The 18,947-nt window shown below is 41.4% G+C and overlaps 8 protein-coding genes and 1 non-coding gene across 10 annotated transcripts; 3 read left to right on the top strand and 6 right to left on the bottom strand.

Moving 5' to 3' along the window:
• Nucleotides 1–83: 83 nt before the first annotated feature.
• Nucleotides 84–754, bottom strand: LOC145698005 (uncharacterized). The gene is made up of 4 exons (XM_081775211.1): nt 639–754; nt 487–597; nt 371–420; nt 84–327 (listed from the first exon to the last, which is right to left on the bottom strand). Exons 1-4 carry the CDS (start codon nt 726–728, stop codon nt 84–86), a joined length of 495 nt encoding a protein of 164 aa, XP_081631337.1. The 5' UTR covers nt 729–754.
• Nucleotides 755–825: 71 nt separating this feature from the next.
• LOC145696980 (uncharacterized) lies at nt 826–1,939 on the bottom strand. Its single transcript, XM_081774114.1, has 4 exons — nt 1,825–1,939; nt 1,593–1,737; nt 1,447–1,545; nt 826–1,062 (listed from the first exon to the last, which is right to left on the bottom strand). Exons 1-4 carry the CDS (start codon nt 1,850–1,852, stop codon nt 840–842), a joined length of 495 nt encoding a protein of 164 aa, XP_081630240.1. The 5' UTR covers nt 1,853–1,939; the 3' UTR covers nt 826–839.
• A 236-nt stretch (nt 1,940–2,175) lies between these two features.
• Nucleotides 2,176–3,955, bottom strand: LOC145699370 (claudin-3-like). Its single transcript, XM_081776641.1, has 6 exons — nt 3,705–3,955; nt 3,596–3,661; nt 3,479–3,550; nt 3,126–3,308; nt 2,756–2,938; nt 2,176–2,678 (listed from the first exon to the last, which is right to left on the bottom strand). The coding sequence occupies exons 1-6, from the start codon at nt 3,772–3,774 to the stop codon at nt 2,530–2,532; spliced, it is 723 nt and encodes a 240-aa protein (XP_081632767.1). The 5' UTR covers nt 3,775–3,955; the 3' UTR covers nt 2,176–2,529.
• Nucleotides 3,956–5,301: 1,346 nt separating this feature from the next.
• Nucleotides 5,302–6,777, bottom strand: LOC145699498 (uncharacterized). The gene is made up of 6 exons (XM_081776770.1): nt 6,340–6,777; nt 6,262–6,296; nt 5,915–6,214; nt 5,591–5,865; nt 5,453–5,550; nt 5,302–5,401 (listed from the first exon to the last, which is right to left on the bottom strand). Exons 1-6 carry the CDS (start codon nt 6,773–6,775, stop codon nt 5,328–5,330), a joined length of 1,218 nt encoding a protein of 405 aa, XP_081632896.1. The 5' UTR covers nt 6,776–6,777; the 3' UTR covers nt 5,302–5,327.
• A 219-nt stretch (nt 6,778–6,996) lies between these two features.
• LOC145698004 (neuronal acetylcholine receptor subunit beta-4-like) lies at nt 6,997–8,748 on the top strand. The gene is made up of 7 exons (XM_081775210.1): nt 6,997–7,845; nt 7,887–8,045; nt 8,089–8,236; nt 8,278–8,334; nt 8,377–8,504; nt 8,545–8,640; nt 8,683–8,748. The coding sequence occupies exons 1-7, from the start codon at nt 6,997–6,999 to the stop codon at nt 8,746–8,748; spliced, it is 1,503 nt and encodes a 500-aa protein (XP_081631336.1).
• A 78-nt stretch (nt 8,749–8,826) lies between these two features.
• On the bottom strand, nt 8,827–12,517 carry LOC145696932 (protein sel-1 homolog 2-like). The gene is made up of 7 exons (XM_081774052.1): nt 12,275–12,517; nt 11,444–12,226; nt 10,301–11,274; nt 9,794–10,254; nt 9,549–9,751; nt 9,206–9,502; nt 8,827–9,154 (listed from the first exon to the last, which is right to left on the bottom strand). The coding sequence occupies exons 1-7, from the start codon at nt 12,390–12,392 to the stop codon at nt 8,937–8,939; spliced, it is 3,054 nt and encodes a 1,017-aa protein (XP_081630178.1). The 5' UTR covers nt 12,393–12,517; the 3' UTR covers nt 8,827–8,936.
• A 399-nt stretch (nt 12,518–12,916) lies between these two features.
• Nucleotides 12,917–13,107, top strand: LOC145700864 (U2 spliceosomal RNA). Its single transcript, XR_014134234.1, has one exon. It is a non-coding gene; the product is annotated as a U2 spliceosomal RNA (small nuclear RNA).
• Nucleotides 13,108–15,517: 2,410 nt separating this feature from the next.
• On the top strand, nt 15,518–17,421 carry LOC145696955 (uncharacterized). Of its 2 annotated transcripts, none has more exons than XM_081774078.1 (8): nt 15,518–15,694; nt 15,764–15,855; nt 15,915–16,143; nt 16,223–16,582; nt 16,625–16,833; nt 16,874–16,969; nt 17,018–17,170; nt 17,214–17,421. In XM_081774078.1, the coding sequence occupies exons 2-8, from the start codon at nt 15,834–15,836 to the stop codon at nt 17,384–17,386; spliced, it is 1,242 nt and encodes a 413-aa protein (XP_081630204.1). In that variant the 5' UTR covers nt 15,518–15,694; nt 15,764–15,833; the 3' UTR covers nt 17,387–17,421. The 2 variants fall into 2 exon arrangements, with proteins under 2 accessions (XP_081630204.1, XP_081630203.1); XM_081774077.1 differs by having other exon boundaries at nt 15,737–15,855.
• LOC145696977 (uncharacterized) lies at nt 17,420–18,604 on the bottom strand. Its single transcript, XM_081774110.1, has 3 exons — nt 18,437–18,604; nt 17,622–18,260; nt 17,420–17,581 (listed from the first exon to the last, which is right to left on the bottom strand). Exons 1-2 carry the CDS (start codon nt 18,533–18,535, stop codon nt 17,793–17,795), a joined length of 567 nt encoding a protein of 188 aa, XP_081630236.1. The 5' UTR covers nt 18,536–18,604; the 3' UTR covers nt 17,420–17,581; nt 17,622–17,792.
• Nucleotides 18,605–18,947: the final 343 nt, after the last annotated feature.

Here is an 18,947-nt window from a genome sequence, read left to right as displayed (position 1 = left end):
ACGCATATTCAGAAAGATCGTCTATTGTTCTGCCCGTAGTGAAAGTATTTGCTCATCAATTACCCCTTTGTACCATAGGAAAATCAATAAGTCCCATGAGTAGACTTAATTACAGCGTAAAATACAATAAACGTCGCCGGACGTCGACTTTCGACCACGTTTCCTGTATCTTGGCAAATGTTGGATTCACCGTCGCACTCATAATTGCTGCTACACTTTGCACTGATTGAAGACTTTAATTTCTGACCAGGGGCGATGGCGACCGTGCAGTCGACGTCATCGGTCAAAAGGTGATTCAGGCAGCTACTTGTGTGACACCAGTGAAAACTGAAATTATTTTTGCACCTTATTCAGCGAGGAGGATTCATACCTCAATGAAATGGAGTCTTTTGTGAAACCATTTCTCAAGAAATTATAGTCTTGAAAATGGATGAATAACTATTTATATAAAAGAATGTTTTTGTTCAATTTTTAAAAATCCATCCCGAAAAAGTGGATAAGCTTTTCTGCTCCAAATTGGCTAAGATCCACAATTGCCTCGCAATTGGGCGCAAAGTCGCAAAACTGAGGGAGATTTCTCGGGCATTTGATTTCGGTCTAAAAGAAACTCCAAAGAGTATTTCTTTTTTGATACTTACCTGTATATCTAGTCCGCAATTATCGCATTGCTCGATATTATAAACCGCTTGAATGCACTCTATCAAAAATAAATTCAAAATAATTCTCATCTTTCTTGAATAAAAATGCCCTGATTCAAAATATATTCCAATGATTCAAAATGCAGATGCAGCTGCTCAAGATTTTAATCTGAGTGTTTTGGTGTTTTTGAGGATTTTTATTTATATGTTGAATCTGACATTGGAAAGGGAAGTGCTTCCAAAAACATTCCGGTGGGACAAGTGCTGCTTCTTCAGGACTTTTGTGACTCGTGAAAGTTTATCGTCGAATTCGCTGTGTTCGATGCATTCTGCTCGTTCGAGGTCTTTCTCTTGGCGGAGAAGCTTGATCTTCATCAAGTTTTTGTAGGCGTTGTGGTAGTCTTGCTCGGTGTAGCTGGTCTTTGATCTACAGTTAGAAATTTCGTCTCTGCTCTGTAACCGCTTCTTTGTCCAAATATACCCGTAGATAAAGATGCAGCACATTTTTACCAGAAGCAGCCGTGTGAGCAGTCCGCGCAACACTATTCCTGACCTTTTATAATTTCTTTTTACCTAATCAAACAAGACATTTGAGGGGAAAAATAGTTACTAGTCAAAAAGAAAGAAAAACCTTCGGGAATCAAAAGGGATGTGCGAACTGCTCACACCACTGTATCTGATTGTATCTCTAGCTTATCGCCTTTAACATAAAACATGTTCTAGAGAGAGATCTTTTAAAAATTAATGTTTCGGTTAAAACAAAAGGAGTTCTTCATCAATAAAAGTTAATTATCGAACTGTTTCCTTTTCACCATCTTCATTTTGAAGGTCAATTAGCGACGAGAACTTTCTTCCTTGATATTTTTTAATCGAACATCTTCGGAAGGCGATAACGTCTTGCTCGTTTCTATAGGATGGGATTTAAGAGACAAAGAAAAGAATTGCGAGCATTACTCTTTGTGAAAAGCCATCTTCATCCCCTCTGGAAAATTCTTGTGCTTTGATAGCCTCTCTTCTTGTTGTCGTCGGCGAATGGTCAGCAAATAAAATCGCTCGAAGAACTTTCGCTTCTCCGGCGCTTCTTTCACATATTTACTATCTGAACACATATGATAATGTTTTACTATGGGTCCTCTCTCATGATCAGCGGTTCTGTATGAGTAGCATCGTTAACTAAAAGTTGTACCTCGTCGACAGCAGGCGCTCAGCTTCATCTTTCCAGTGGCATGGGTTACTGATTTTACGAGACAATTTATTTTGCATTGTAAAAGGATGATCTAGAATGAGCCGCGTAAACTGGTATTGTTTCTGCGGGCTCGATGAAGCGAGACGATATCGTAAACGAAGCAGATCGTAAATACCGAGTTCGAGCGCTCTGCAAAATTACTATTGGTCAGATGCCTAATTTCATGACTAGGTTATCGAAGATTTATTACTCTTTTTGAACAATCAAAGAATGCAAAACTTAGTACCAATGGATCATGGCGCCATATCAGAAAACAACGAAGACATGCTTGAAAAGATCAAACAACGAGGATTTTTGACTTTTTTATATATTTTATTATCTCCTAGAAATAGGTTACAGATAATCTGATTGATTCTTTCGTATTTTTTTTCACAAAATTTTCAAATGGCTGTGATGGTCAGTTGGCACAGTATCACAATTAGTTTGAGCCAAAAAAATATAATCGGTATCATCACGCATATCACGTGACTGTACAGTAGTCTGTTTCTGAATAAAAATTCTAGTGCAGATGTGAAGATTTCAGATGTAGAAGTAGTGTTTTTGGTTTTCAAGAAGGGAGGCATTTCGCGTAGAAAAAAGGAATGTTAGCAACAGGTAGATATTGTGGAAATCTAACACAATTATCTGCTCGTTATTTCTCAAAGTTTACAAATATTCGCCGGCAGATGGCTTTCCATAGTTGTAGCCGTTGTTGTTCATGGTTCCGTCGTTGTACATATCATCTTCATCGTTGCCGGAAGAGCCGCAGAACATGAGGACGGCGCCGATGATGCCGATGATTGTGTTGATCCATCCTTTAAATTTGGAGTTAGTTCGGCGCGTCAGGAACTTGCTTTGATAAAACGCAGTCAGGTGAGAAAAAATGACTTACCGAGCCAGGCATCTCGGCCGAAGACACCGCCTCGAGAGAGGAAATATTCAGAAGCAGTAGTAGCGCATTGAGGGTTCATTCCCATGCCGCCCATGGTGCCAAGTCCTCCTCCGTAAAAACCAGTTCCGCCGACCATTGAGAAGTTTCGGTAAACGACCGCGGAGAACCATGTCACACCGACACCTGAAAATGTTTTTGATGAAAGTTATTAAACATATTATTCTATTGAGCAAGCTTTTTCCAAAATCAAAAACGAGTGCGCTAAGCTGCTACTCACTCGAGCTGGCTTTCAAGTGGCCTATTGAAACGAGCGTTATTCAAACTCGCTCTTTTTCCCCATTGTTATGAATGGACTTGTTCGGAGTCTTACCGAGGCAAAGGGCGGCAACGGCGAAGAGGATGGCAGCAATGCGAGTAATTTTGGTCTTTGTGTTTGGATCGGCGATGCAGTTGACGCAGGAAAGACCGGCTGTGCTCATGGCAAGACTGACAATCGCAGCAATTGTGGCGAAAATGACGAAGACTCGAGCGGCAACCCAGTAGCCAGGAACGCCTGAAATTTTGATAAGATCGGTAGAATGCCATAAAAGGAAAGAAAAAGCGCGCTTGATAGTGAATTTATCGTCCGCCGCGCGTCCGAGTCATTCAATCCGGGTAATCATTCATTAATTTTGTAAATTACTCTTAGTTGTCTCCGCTCTCGGGCACGACGAGTTTACTTACAGATGAGGAGGTTGTCGAAGTAGTCGCAATCTCTGTTTCCTGATGACAAGTACTGGCATCGTTGCCAAAGACCTTGAATAGAAGATAAGAATTTCGAAATCATGGAAGAGTACAAACCAATTGTCTCCATTCGGTTTTCTCGGACATTTCCGGCTACGTTTTCTCTTTGCCACTGTACATCAACTAAAATGCCTGTAAGAAGCGGTTTTAGAATGACAGTACTTACAGAGGATAAATAACGTAAGTCCACAGAACAAGAAGCAGCAGATGGTGCCGATATTAAGAATCTGCGACATGGCTTTCTTCGCTTTCTTCCTTTCGGAACCTTCTTGAGCTCTCTATTTGACGGCGATGCTCTGGGATTAGAAAAAAACGAGACGGGTGAAAATAAGCGCTTTACGAGCTCTTTTGTGTTGGCGAAGTTGCGAGATGCTCCGGTGGTGGAACGATGAAAACGCTTCGAGTTTTTAGACAATGGTAGGGCGAGCCGCGCTACAAAAATAGTGATCCCGCAGCGCCACCAAGCGCGCCGAATTTACGATGCGGAAAGGAGGTTTCAATTAACGTGAATCATAAATTGGCGTAAATAAAAATCTAAAATAGACAAATCTTTGATGCCGCCGATTGATAAATGAAACAGTTTCTAGCTTGATGAATTGGTTTTTATGCAGCGTTTTCCCAGGCTTCCTACTGCAATTTTACTGTATTGAAAATAACTCAAACACCAACAATATGGACCATATCTATTCCCATATATATTTATTCAAAAGTTTTGAAATTTAATAAAGCGTGGGAGTCTTTCCCTATCATAAACGCGTCATACATATTTTTATATCTTTCAAAAATTTCATCAGAGCTGCCCCAAAAAAGATGCTGTTGATCAAATGTCGGCAAGTCACATAGAGTCTACAAGTTCTCTGTCGGTTCTTTCGCAGGTACAAATTCTACAGTAGAATACAAGAATGAGACCATTCTAAAGGACAATGACGAAAATCGGAAATTGGAAGATCGCAGGGTCAAATTAACGATATCATAAAGCTGGTGCACTGAAATGTGAAATTAAAGAGGAACCGGTTCAGCGGTTGATCGCGCACTTGATACCGTTTATTATCGGCGTCATAAAAACTCATCGATTTTAGGATTTTAGGGTTGGAATGTACAGTTTGTTTGTCGGCAGATTGATTTTTGTTTTCTTCCCTGAAGAGCAGCGACTTGAAGTTCTTTTTGTTTCAGCTTTTGTTTTGGGTTTTTGAAAAGTTTTAAGGCCGGCCTTGATTGTATGAGAAAAAAGCGCGATGCTCAACAATAGAATCTCTTCCGGGATTATCTAAGGTTTGGGGGGAAATTCTATCTGTTGAATATTGATTCGTCGCTCGCCTTCAAACACTTTCTTCCGTCGCAAATTGCGAGTGAGGTCAATTATCGCCCATTTCCAGCGATGAACCGCCACTCGAAAGTGCCCTAATCTCGCCTCACCAGAGAGAATGGGAAATTACAATATTCAGTCAAATGTGAAATTACCCATGTTAGCACGTCAAGGATGTCAATTTCGGACCCATAGGAAAAGAAAACCGAGCAGTATAAAAATAGGGACAATGACGAGCTGCTCTATTGAATGAACAAAAGTACTATTGAGCGGAAAATAATGGTGCTATTTTTGGGCACGTGGAAAACGATATTTACGATTAATTACGATGTCTTAAAATTAAAGGCCCCCAATGCAGTTGAAAAAGTGACCAGAAGAAGAATTCAGACTTGAGTTTCATTCTTTTGTTTTTCATGTTTATTCCAATAATCAAACGTTTCAAGTTGAAACATTTCAACTGTAGGCTGTAGCAGTAGACATTCTTCAAATGAACATTCTGATTATCTTTTTTTCGTGTATCTCGAATCCACAGTGGCAGTAGAACTTCATTTTTCTCACTGAAAAAAGTTTTTATCAAATTGAATGAACACCAATTCACAAATTCTTACAGTTACGTTGACGAGCAAACTCCATCTTCATGCATGTCAAGCAGCAGCCATGGCCACATTGATGGGAGTATTTGGCGTGTTCATCTTCATCGTAGCGTCTAAACATGAATTTGAAATAGAACAAAGACTAGAACTCACTCAAAACAAATTGGGCACATCTCATAGCGTTCAAGTTTCTCCTGCAGTTCAGAAACTTCAGCTTTCAACGCTCGATCTCCCTGAGATTCCGCCGGAAGAGCATCATCTGTTGACTCGACCAGTTCAACGAGAGCTGATTTCTCAGTTTCGGTCGGTGGCTTTTCTGAGGCGTCTGGCGGGGATGCTCGTGGTTTCATCGGTGGATTTTGGCTGTCTTTTTCTTCTTGACTTGGCGCTCCAACCGTTAGCCAGTCTGTTTCATTATCAGGTTCACGCTAAAATGTATAATACCAATTTGGTTTATCTTGATCCAAAAGAACATACCTCGCCAGACGGAGCATTTCTGTCTATTATGTCTAGATCCGCTATTTGAGCACTAATATCGTTTTTCTTTGGCTGATTTGATTTAATTTTTTGCTTCGACGGCTTTTTCTTTGAGGATTTTTTGGAATTCTGCATTTCTTGCTTTTTCCTTTCTTGCTTCATCCTTTCTTGCGACTCCTTTTCCACCCAGTCCGGGATCACATAAGAAGACGGAGGCTTTGATGACTGCTTGAGTCTATCATATTCTTCTTTGTCTTGAATGGTAAATTTCACCGTTGAAATTGCAGCCCAGTCTTGATCCTATCCTCGGATTATTATATACGATGTAAAAATTAAAGTGCACTAACCATTGAGTCGATTTCCGTGTATCTGATGAATGCATCTTCAAGATGTTATTAACAGATTTTAACTTATATCATTCACACCTTTATTATTACTTCCAGATTTCGGGATCAAAAACAGTCTCTTATTAAATGGTTGCATCAATAAGTAGACCTCTTTGTTGTTGAAGCCTAAGTCATAAGACTCTTGTCCGTTGCATTCATCGAGCACCTCTTTTCCTGACATTAAAAAGCTTTCAAAGGCTTTACTAGAAGGAGAAATCCGCTTGAAATTTTTCATTCGTAATGATCCAGGATCGATGCACTTCCAATCATCAAGCTTAGTAGAAAACGCCGCCTTGATTTCGTCCGTGATATCATAGAAAGATCCATGGTGCTCAATATTTCGACGTCCAAGAAGAGGTGTCTCAAATGTCTCGTTCACGAGACCGTTGAATTTTACTCTTTTCCAAATGCTCATGTACGGCACATTATCGGAGAAAAGGTTGTGCAGTTCCGCAATAACTTCTTCTGATTCCATACTCTGTACTTTTTTAAAATAAGTGTAGACACTGTGAGCTTGAGAAATTTTCAATAACATAAGCTGTTCTCGAAAAAAATAAACAAATAATTTTAAGATGACCTTGAAACTGTATAATTGAATTCTCGACTGACAGTGAGCCGCGTAAAAATCGAAGATATATTGATTTATTGTCTGCATGAGCTTTGCCTTCGCTTATTGAAAAAAATGCGCTCAAGAGGATGAAAGTAGTTTACTTTTTACCCGTGCTCTTTGTTTCTGCAGAAATACCCAAGTACGACGGACTTCCGTATGACAACAAGGAAGAGAAATTGATAAACAAGCTTCTTGACAAGAAAAAGTACTCGCCTCTTGTTAGGCCAGTTAGAGAAGTTCATGACGTTGTGAATATAAATTTCACCCTGATTTTATCGCAGCTTATTTCGCTTGAAGAATATGAACAATTTATGACCGCGAAAGTTTGGCTAGCTCAAAGCTGGTTTGACGAGCGACTGAAGTGGAACCCAGCTGATCATGGTGGAATCGAAAAGGTTCAGCTTCCTGGAGACGAGATCTGGCGACCTGAACTGGTTCTGTACAACAATGCTGACGGCTCTTACGAGTCGACATTTATGGCAATGGCGATCGTTTATTTCAACGGCTCTGTAGAATGGACTCCACCGGCTGTGTTCCACTCTTCTTGTGGGATTAGAGTCCGTCACTTTCCCTTTGACATCCAGCTCTGTCCGATGGAATTTCAATCGTGGGTATTTTCAAAGAAAGAAGTGCAGATTCAGCTGACTGTTTCAAAACATGGTTCTTTGCAAGCTATTCGAAATGATTTTACTGACTCCGGAGAGTGGGCAATAATCGGCCTTCCCGCTAGAAAAACAACTACTGAGAATGACAAAATGGACAAAGTAAGATTCGACATCGTCATGAAGAGAAAACCGCTTTTCTACACAGTGAATTTGATTGTTCCTTGTATTCTTATTACAAGCTTGGCGATCTTCGTTTTTGTCCTGCCATCCGAGTCTGGTGAAAAAATGTCACTCTGCATTTCGGTTTTACTTGCTCTTACCGTCTTTTTGGTAAGTCATCACATTCAACAGAGTATCAGGCCGTTGTTTAGCTTCTGATATCAAAACTGATTCCTCCAACGTCACTGGATGTTCCGCTGATAGGACGATTCTTGATCTTTACGATGGTCCTGGTTACATCATCAATTGTAGCTTCAGTATGCGTTCTCAACATCCACTACAGAAGTCCTCAAACTCATGACATGCCAAAGGTAAATCCTCATCAAGAAACAACTTAAACAAATTCTCGCTTAGTGGCTTCGGCATGTTTTTCTACAAGTCCTTCCAAAATACATCTTCTTTCGACGGAACTTAAACTTCAAAATCGACGAAGCAAATGTAGATAACAAGATGAGCTGGAAACATTCAGAAGCAAAAGTCCCATCTGATAGCTCAACTGAAGGTTTGATCTTATTATATTTCCACCTATAATTTTGACTCAAGAATCAACTACAGAAGCACTTCAGGGTGAACGAAACAGTACGCTTGCTTCCCTTCAAGGTAAGAGGAAATGGAAGATGTCTGTTGGAAATCAAAATTCAGGCTCAATAAGAGCTGCTCTGATGGAAATGAGCTTCATCGGCGATTGTATCCGACATCATGAGGCGGCGAAAGCAGTAGCTACAGAATGGCAGTATGTAGCGATGGTCCTAGATAGGCTTTTACTTTGGGTAAGATTTGACTTCAAGAAAGTCGCTAAAATCTCTTCAGATATTTCTCCTGGTGACTTTCTTTGGAACCATTTTTATATTTCTCAGCCCTTTGATTTATCCAGACATCGTCGTTTGCGAAGAAGGTGGAAAGCAGGTGAGGGAAGCATAAAAATCAAATAAAGGAGACGCTTTTCAGAAAGCTTCGTATTTGGGATACGCTGACTGTGCTCCTATACTCGTCTTGGACGAAATATTGACCTGAATTCATGTATAATAAACTGCTGAACAAGAGAGTAAAGTTTGCGCGTGAAAATTTACACAAACTTCGGTCGAATTGAAATTGAATATTGCATCGTCTTATTAACATCATTAAATAATATTGCAAAAGGTACAGAAATGGAATTTAATTTTCATCTAGCAGATAGTTTTCCGTCCATTGAATACAGCAAATCACTGTCTTCTGAAGTTGATAACGAAGAAGAGAATTAGGGCTAGGAAGAGGCCGAGATAAATGTCCCAGCTTTCGCCGACGTAAATTTCAATAAGTTCCATCGTGCTTTCACCGACAGAAGAAAGCGTGATCTTGCCGATGCTGGACAAGAGGTCGTATGCGTAGCCGCCGAAGTAAAGTTCTATGATTGCAAGTGTCGCTGGCAGTGTTGCGTCTTCTAAAAAGTCAATGTTAAAGATGGTCGAAATCAACATTATCTCGATCTTACCTGGATTGACTTCAATAGCTTGATCGTAGAATCGCTTCGCCAAATGCATGTCCTTCACGAGCCCAACACCGTGATGGTGCATCCAGCCGAGGTTGAAGAAGGCCTGTCCATTGCCGTGAGATTCTGCAGCTTCTCGATAATTGTCTCCAGCCAATTTTTCGTCCACAGGAGTTCCTTGTCCATAAAAGTAATAGTCGCCTACTTTGACGCGGGCAGTGACGATTCCTTGCATAGCCGCGCGTTGGAAGGAAGCGAGAGCGCGGGGGTATGGGCTTTGCTCGCCTGTGATCGTGATTTCTGAAAGTAAAATAAAGTTTGAATGAGTTGAGATAGTTGAGTCTACCTCCGTTCTCAAGAAGTTCAGCAACATTGCTCTGCGCGATCGCGAATCCCATCTCGGCGAGGTTCGCGTAAATCACATAAGATGATTGGTAGTTCTCAGATTTGAACTGTTGGCCACCATGCATAAACAGACGGGCGTAGATGCCTCTCTCGGCGACGTTCTTGAACATGTCTACCGCGGCTGGACAGTTTCTCGGGATTCCCCTAAATAATGTTTAGAACCTTCCTCGATTTCGATTATCTTACCGTCCGGAGCTCTGCATGACCGCGAGTTGGTAGATCGCCTTGATGTTCTGATGCTGCGCAGCAATTTGAAGATTTTTAACCGCTGAGCGAATATCAGGCTTCATTCCTCGTCCTTCAAGTTGGATCATCGCCAGGCGATAGCAGGCTTCAGGAAAACCTTGCTCAACAGCGAGTTTGTAGTACTTGATAGCTTCTTCGATTCTTGGAATTCCCGTGATACCAGGATTTTCCTTATCTTGAATCGCAAGATGTGGATAGGTTCCTTCTTCGAACATGACTCCAAGATAGGTCTGGCCCATTGCACTTTTTCGGTCGGCGGCGGATTTCAGGTATTCGTACCCAGTTCGGTAGTCTTTTGGAACTCCTCGTCCATCGAGATAGAGTCGTCCAAGGCGAGCGGCAGCGACGGGCAATGATTTAGCAGCATTTCGGTACAGATCGGCTGCGCGTTGATAATCTCTCTGTATAGAAAAATATTAAATCTTTCCCTTTTTGAAGACGTTTTACCTCATATGCTCGGTCGACAAACATTTCCCCAAGTTTTACCATCGCTTCGACTTCTCCCTGATTAGCCAAGAGCTCGTAGTAATTGATCAAGTTGATATCGTGCAGCCCCGATTCGTCAAAAGTAGCAGAATTTAATTGCTCGAGGTTCCATTTCGCTTTCGCGTTTCCTCCAGAATACGAGATCGAGTTCATCACTTTGCCTGCTGCTCGTTGGTAATGAACCATTGAAGCCTCACAGTTGTACGCGACGCCGATGCCTTTGGAGTAGCGGAAACCAAGAGCCATATCAGCCGACATGATGCCAGAATTAGCAGCGAAAGACCAGTAGAGAAACGCTTTCGCTTGATTAGCTGGGAAGCCTACACCAGTTGCGTACATGAATCCAAGTACAGCTTGATCCAGGGCTTGGCCGCGCTCGGCACCGCCAAGTGCGAGTTCTTTCGCTTCCTGGACGTTCATTTTGAGAAAATAGCCGTTCAATTTCGCCCAAGCGAGATGCCCCGATGCTTTTTCATAACCAAGCTGATACGCTTTCTCGATCTTTTCGAATCCGCTTTTGACCACGGATCGTCGCGAATCCCAGCCGCCGATGATCGAAGTTCCTTCAGTGAAGAGAGTCAACGCTTCGACGTACTTTTCCCGCTTGAGACGTTCTTCTTCAGTTTCTTCACAGAAGATAAAGTTTCCCTGAAATACCTCATCCAAACTGCACCAGGGGCGCATATCTCCACGGAATTCAGTGACGCACTTTTTCAAAAACGGCCGCTCATTGAAAATCCAGATTCGGCGGCAATCATCTTCAGTTTTACCGACGGTTGGTTCCAGATTGTCGATGTTTTTGTAGCCCGTGAAGGTTGGGTTGATGAAAGTTGGGTTTTCTGCGAGAAATCGCTTTCGACGAAGGAGAAGTTGTTCGTTTCGATCGTATTGCTCCCATTCTTCGTCTTGAACGTCGATTGGTAAATCGGGATTGCCTTTTTAGTGGGTGCTTACTTGAAAATGAGTACTGTACCGTTGAAGGTAGCCGATAATGTTAAAATTTGATTAAGGTTGCTAAGATTAGGGTTAGTTAGTGATGTTTACTGTGTGACTTCGTTTTTCATTTCATTGCTTCATTTGATTTTTCAAGTTTTCTACCCAAACCTTTGTTTTCAAGATCTACTGTGGTCATGATTTTTATACCGTCTACTTCGTGCTCTCGCATGACTTTTGTCGGAGGGATATTCGAGAGTTTACCGCTCTTTTTACCAGGTTTTTCTTTGACGGTATCAGCGGTGAGGATTTTCACTCCATCGATTTCAATTTCCTTGAGTTTTCTTCCTCCAACTTCGAGTTTAATATTATCTCCAACATTGACTTGTTCTTCGTCGTCCATCTCTTTTCTCAGCCGTCGTTGAGTATTTACAGCGTCTGTGAGGAGCGACCCCAGGGATTCGGAGAAGTCGTCCATTCTCTTTTGGAACTCTTCGTCATCTGGGCTTTCTTGTTTACCAGAGTCTTCCGAGCCAGCGGTGGAGGAAGCCTCGTTTTTCTGAATCGTCGTTTGAACTTCTTTCTCGGCAGGTTCCTCCGCAACTTTTGGGTCATCTTGCTCCTCTTGGACAACCTCTTCTTCTTGAGAAGATTCTAGCTGTAGGTCTTCATCTTCCATTTCAGCGACAAAATGGTCTTCTCTAACTTCTCCATTGCTGTCTACCACCTTTTTTGTAACTTCAAGTTTCTCCTTTATCGTTTCGCCAGAAGCGTTGTCAACGACTTCTGTATGTACGGATTGAACTGTTTCGCTAGTTGTAACGGTATTCGATTGCGTATTCCCTGCGTGAGGGTCTTGTCCGGCAGCTTTTAGTGCGGCTTCGTGGGCTTTTCGGACAGCTTCTTCGTGTAGAAGACGGTGTTGTTCTTGAATCGTTAATTCTGCGTTTTCAGCTAGGATTATATTATTTTTTTCGCGTCTTTCGTTCGATAATTGCTTACCTTTTCCATCATAATCGTCATTTACTTCGTCAATTCTGCTCTTTCTCGATTTCACCTCTTCTTCCGCCCTTGCGAGCTCAACTGACCCGAGAAGTAGAATCCACACCCATCCCCGCATCAGCACCACTAGAATTTCTCTTCGCCCAAATCAATACTGCCAGGGAAAGCGTTGAAATTTAATTTTCCTTTTTATAAAAAATATTCTCTATTTTATTCAGCTCACCGCGCCATAATATGACGCAAGGAGTACGTGGCTCATTTGGAGCGCGCTGAATGGCTGAAAATTGGCTGATCTGGTTTTGATGGGAAAGTTCTCAGATTTTTCGCGATTCCTGTGCAAGTGATCGACATTCAAACTGACATGAAAATCACGGCAGTTTTCAATTACGATAACAAACTAATAAGAAAAAAATAATTGAATGAAAATAGTTATTTTTCTGAAATACATTATAATTTTTAATTTAAAAAATTTATTTTCTATTCGAAATATTAATAAAAATATCACTAGAAGTGTTTAAAATTTGAAAAAAGGGTTTTTTACTCGGCGCCCCAAAATGGAATGTCAATTTGAGGCGCGCGTTTCAAACACCATAACGCGCGCCCAAATTTGAGAGCCCGGCACTTTCGTGAATCTTCTTCGGTATCGCTTCCGGCCTTTGTGGCTAAGATCAAGTGTAGTATCTGTTCTTCTCAGTGTGACAGCTGGGACCGTCCCTACTGGGACGTCTATTGTCACCCTGATTTTTGGAACTAGGGATGTAGTTAGGGGCTTGCTCCGCTCTTCCCACGGGTTGACTCGCTATTGCAGTACCGGCGAGCTCGGCCCACTCCCCCACGGGGGAGAAACAATCAACCAAACAAACACCCAGAACAAGAACCACGTCTTATCGTGCCAACTCTTCGTGCGAAATGACGTACCTAAATGTCACTGAACCCCCTTTTATTACTACCCCTTTCTATTCACCATGAAATCCGACACTAAAATTCACACTCAATATCTAAAGAGATGCGTTTTACTGGGTCTATCTTTCATTTCTTCATTTTGGCAGCATTTGCAGATGAATTCGATTACGCACTGGATTATTCTTACGGATGCGAAAGCGCTCCAACGCACTTTTTTCACGTCTTGTCATTTGCTTCTGAAGGAAAGACATGCTCAGCGAGGGTTTGTTGTTACGGAAGAATGGACTTTTGGAAGGACAAGGTTACTTGCGAGTTTCGAGAAGATACACGCCATTTCACTAAGCCGGTAAATTTAGTAGCACCTTCTCATCTCCTTTCAATAAGTACTGTCTTAGATCGGTCACTGCAAAATGAAGAAGAGCTTTGTTCACACAATCCTTTGGATCGTCGTTGGTCTCGTTGCACTGCTTTTGTGCATCTGTGCATGCTGCTTTGGAGCCTGCAAATTTTTGGATACTATTCCCTTTTTCAGAAAACGACAGAATCGAATTGACATGGTTTATTTGAGTTGAACATAATTTATTTTTTGAATGATAAAAGAACTGGAAAAATAAATGAAAAAGAATAAAAAAATGAATGTTAAAATTTTTAAATGAAAGTCAGTTAAAAAGAGTTGGCTCGAGTGACATTGCTGATACAGTAGTCGATGTCGCTGAGTAAAAATTGCATGTCGCATTGAGATGTCAGCATCATCAGCTGTTCGATGCGTTTGATGAACAATCGGTAGTTGTTGTTGTCCATTTTCGCGCCGCTCAAACGAAGGAGCTGGTGTCGCGTAGACTCGATGAACGCTTCTTGAATCCAGACTGGCGCGTGGCGGTGGAGCTTCTCGCCGAGTCCCAAGCAGTTGCTCCAGAATTCCGGGTCGTCGACGTACAACTGCACGGATTTGAAGAGCTCGGAGGGTTCGACTTGAGACAGTTCGAATTCCAACAGCTCTGCTGCAAGGTTTTCGAGATGAACGGGCTTGAGATGTCTGCAGAGCGAGTCGTTTTTGTTCCCAAGTCCGTAGCGGCAGTCGAAGGGGCACATGATGTTGCGAATTTGAAACTCGGGCATGTTCTTTCTCTGAAATTTTGTTGCTCAATTTTTTTGCTTATGAAAAGAAAGACAGATCGAAGGAATTTATAAAGGGGATGATGGAGGGCGCACGGTGGACAGGCGCACGCCGAGAAAGTGAACAGCTGATCTCCGAATCGATCGAGCTTGAAAGGAGTCCGACCGCGCGAAATTCAATTTCTTGACAAGTTCAAAAGACACTTCTCAGAAAACTTGGATATTGATCAGTCACAGAATGCGCGGTTATCCGGGATTACCGGTTGGTTTATGTAATTTTCTCTGGCAAGATCGGTTAATTTTATTTTACTGATAATTTGTTGTTTTCCCGTGAAGAAAAATATTTTTAAGTTTCCGTCTAGAGAATATTTTATTATACAATTATCCGTAACTATTGCCTATTTTTGCAATTATACCAATTATACCAATTATAGAAAGAAGTCAATGATTTATTGAGCTACCAGTGAGTCTTAATCGATGTCCATACATTTCTTATTTTTCGTTAAAAAGATTATTTAAAATGAGGAGAAAACTGAGCTGGTATATCAGAGGTAGGAATGTTGCAGAATATCTCGGGGGCGCTCGGTTTCATTACCAAAAATTTTTGGTATATGAATGCCAAAATTGGTATTTGAATACCAAAAATTGGTATTTGAATACCAAATTTTTCTACTGGAAACATTTTTTTTCCTTGAAAAACAGGTAAATTACATCTAGAGCTTCCTATAAAACAGGCGCGGAGCGCACACTCGCATTTTTTGGTGGGCGAAATTAGTATTCTTTGGCGAATTTGGTATTTGAATACCAAAATTGGTATTTGAATACCAATTGGTAATCGAACCGAGCGTCTCCCGAATATCTGCATTCCTTCCTAGAGTGCTTTTGATACTTTCCTTTCGGCAAAATTCTATAATCAAGGCATCACTAATCGGCTGACAGTTTTACGGTCGATTGTGCTTGTAATCTCATTTTTATTGGAAGTCATCGGGTTGAAACACTCGCGCAGCAGCGAGACAATGGGCACCGGAATCGCTTCCCCGTCGAACAGATGGGTATCGACCGAGCTTCTTCGTTCGCCTATTTTCTGCCTCGATGCGGAGCCCGCGGATTAGCTCCTTGACCGATATTCTAGAGGCCTCTTGAGAGGCGCGTGCTACGTCTTACACCCCGAAATACATCTGCTGATGATTTTGCATGAAAAATTCAGGTTCTTTTTGTATGAGATTAAACGGCAAAAGATCCAATCTACCAATTGTACGAGGATCTCTTCGTCTTATCTCGTGGAGCAAAAACAACTATGGACCAGAATCTATGGCTATTATAATTTGAACTTTTGCGAACAAAGCAAAATATTTTTCGTCAAAGCAGTTTCCGCTCCCCTGAGAACGAAGAAATAAAGAGGTGCGGTTAGCATTCAAAAAGACTAAAATCCAGCTGAAATAGTGGGCTTAGCCAACTACGCCTTTCTAGCTTTTACGACTCTCCGACGGTCCGAGATTTTCGACAAGATTTGTGGCGTGCCAGAGAGACGTCTCAGAAGATGAAGCTTTTTTCACTTTTTGACAAGGGTTAAAATTCAAAACTAAAGCATTTCATGACGAAAAATTTTCACCCTGAACAGCCATCAATTCGGCTCTTGCTGACGGACCTTCAGATGCTCAAACCGCTAAAGCGGATGAGATTTGCAAAGATGTTGCCGGCGGAGATCCCAAAGTCTTCGAATACAGATTCAGCGGTGCTCAAGCCAAACTATTTGAGTGCACATATGATGTAGCCGCGGACTCAGGAACGATTGAGCGAAAAACTCTTGTGAAACTATACAACGATCCGGACGCTATAAACTTTTACAGGTATTGAAAATTGTAAATATACTGTATTATACTGTATATTGTATATTATATACACTAGTATTAATGATAAAAACTTCAGGATGAATAAAAATCGTCTCAATGACGTTGTCAACGCGTATCAAAATGGCGGCGACATCGGAGTTGGCGCAGAGATCTACAAAACTTACAATGATGGAAATCCTTATGGCAGCTTGAACTTCGCCATTGTTCAGGAGTTTTTGAACGGCGGTGATTTAGAAGACACCACTCCAACGGATGATGATATTTTCGCCGTGGCTAGGTTGCTTGCAAAGAATCATCTAGTGCCATACGGCGATACAGGCATGAACAGGGACTTTTGCAGCCAACACTGGCCCTGGAATACAGTCGCTTACGGGGATCATCTGAACGATGATTATTTCAAAGATGGTCGAGACTTCGTTCAAGGATACATGCAAAAGTATTTAGAAATATTTCTGTCGAATTCTAAACGATATCGTAGGAACGGAATCGGTGATATGAAGACTCTTCAAGAGTTCTACGAATACGCGCGAGATCAAGCCGAAATGGCCCCGTCTCCAGCCGTCTTTAGCCACGGAGATCCGCACTTGGGCAACATCTTCAAGCTTGATGACGGAACTTACCGTCTTTTGGACTACGACAATTCAAACATTGGGCCAAGAATTTGGGATCTTATTTATTTCTGGAACAGTAAGCGTCTTTTTAATCCAAGGCACCAATTTTTTTTCAGAGTTACCAAACACCGATAAAGACTCAAAGTTTGATGCCTACATAAACGCTTATGTAACGGAATACAATGCAGGAAATCCGCCAGTACCTGTTACGGGTAAAATAGAAACAAAGATTTCCTAGAGATCTTAATCAAATTCATTAGCGGCTGAAATTTCGAACGAATTTTTCTGCCATCTTCCATACAGCCTTCTTCAATTGGCTGCATTCTATCATACAATGGAAGACTTAAGATTCTTGAAAATCGACGAGTTGACCCTGTATGTGATGGATCTTATTTTGAAGGACAAGAATTTCCGTAAGTGCTTTTATCAAGGTCAACATTTCAATGAAAAATTAAGCGCAATGCCAGGCTGCTTCTGTGCCAACTGGAGCTCTTTATGCAGACTGCGAGTTTGAAGCTAAATCGAATGATGTTCAAATGAAGGTGACGAATAAAGGCGGCAATGGAGGTAGTGATGCGCGAGAATACAGCCTTGCTCTTGGACTCCTATTCTTGTCCATTTTTAGATAATTTATTTCGAATAAAGTGAAATGATTTAGATTTTATTTATCAAGTGTTTTTATCCAGTTCTCAATGACTCTTTTATAATTTTCTCCATCATCCCTCAGCATCGTGCAATGTCCTCCATTGAGCACATGATACTCCGTCGTCGACAAGCCGAAATCCCTGGTTCGATTTCGTTCTTTTTCAACGGAAGAAGGCGGACTGAAGAAATTCAATTGCCTAACCGTAGTTCGAATTTTACGTGAGTGTGTCGTGTTCAGCAGCGATAAATAAACTTGGCGCGGTTCCTATTTGAGGTGGAATCATTGCCATCAAGTCGTCAGGAATCAGCATTCCTTCTTTCTTGTATTTTGCCAAGCCACGAAAACTGTAAGCACTGTTCATTACTTTTCAAGGTTCATGGATTGATGACTTAAATGATTTGATGAATATTTTCTTTATCCTTTCCTAAAGTGACCGCGATTTTGATCATAAGCGGGGCATTCGGATTGTTGAGCCTAAAAATTTTTCCTGGCACGTCCCAATCAGGTGGACAAGCAGGGCCGGAATCAAATATCACTCCCTTGTGCGGCTGAAAAACGTCCGTCAAATTAAACCAGGTTTGAATTCCGTTATTCGAAAAGGTATGCACGATTGGGGAAACTTTCTCCAAATCGGGATGCTCTTCCCACAACGGTTTCATGTATTCTTCCATCATTTCTGTGTACATGGCTCGCTCGTTTTCGTCCCAGAAGGTTTGCTGCTTCGCAAGGGCCGCACCCTTTTCACTGTTTTTGACCGCAGTCAGGTCCACTCCGACCATAACGGAAGAGTGGCCCATTTCTTCGTACATTTCGGCATATCGTTTCAGTGTTTTCGGGCGGGCTCCAGCCCAGCCAGACTACAATTTTGTTCTTGTAACCTGCTTTCTGCTGATAGGATGATGCTACAGCGGTGTTCTATGATAACAAATCTTTCCATCAAAGCCCTGATTGGTCAAGACTTCCGGCCAATCAGAGACTTGGATGGAACAAGCGTTATTCGATGAAGCCCCTGTAGAAAAACTTCGAAACTTACGAGTATAATAAACTGCGAATTTTCTGCGGGAACACTCGGTCTCGTGATAATCGGAACTCGAGTAACTGCCCGTATCTGTTCTCTACCAACGCGAAGCATAAAAGATCTATGGAAAAGATTTTTCTTCAATGTTTTTTCCTTTACGATCCCTGGGCAAAGAATAGCCAAAGCAAATATTTGACTTTTCTTTTCTGCAACTGCTGGAATTGCAAGTGAAAATTAGAAAATTTCAAAGTTTCCAAAGAAATTGAAAAGCTTTGAAACGAGTATGATTTTATGAAAAGTCTACAAAATATTTATTTATTGCCTTTGAGAATTTTAAAAAGAAATGTCCTCGAACAAGAATAATTCAAGAAACAGCGGAAACGAATGATTTTTTTCGGTCTTGGAAAAAGGCGAAATAGACATTAAAAAAAGAATCTCAAATAGAGTGGAATTGAGTGGATAAGGTAAATAAAGGATGCGCGTTTTCGAATTTTAAAAACGATGAAATTCTCTCTTCAATTTTGAA

This window comes from Oikopleura dioica, chromosome 2 (genome assembly GCF_907165135.1).
Source record: "Oikopleura dioica chromosome 2, OKI2018_I68_1.0, whole genome shotgun sequence".
NCBI lineage: Eukaryota > Metazoa > Chordata > Appendicularia > Copelata > Oikopleuridae > Oikopleura > Oikopleura dioica.
Note: the sequence above shows the minus strand (reverse complement) of the source record. Positions and strands in the feature narration are given on the sequence as shown.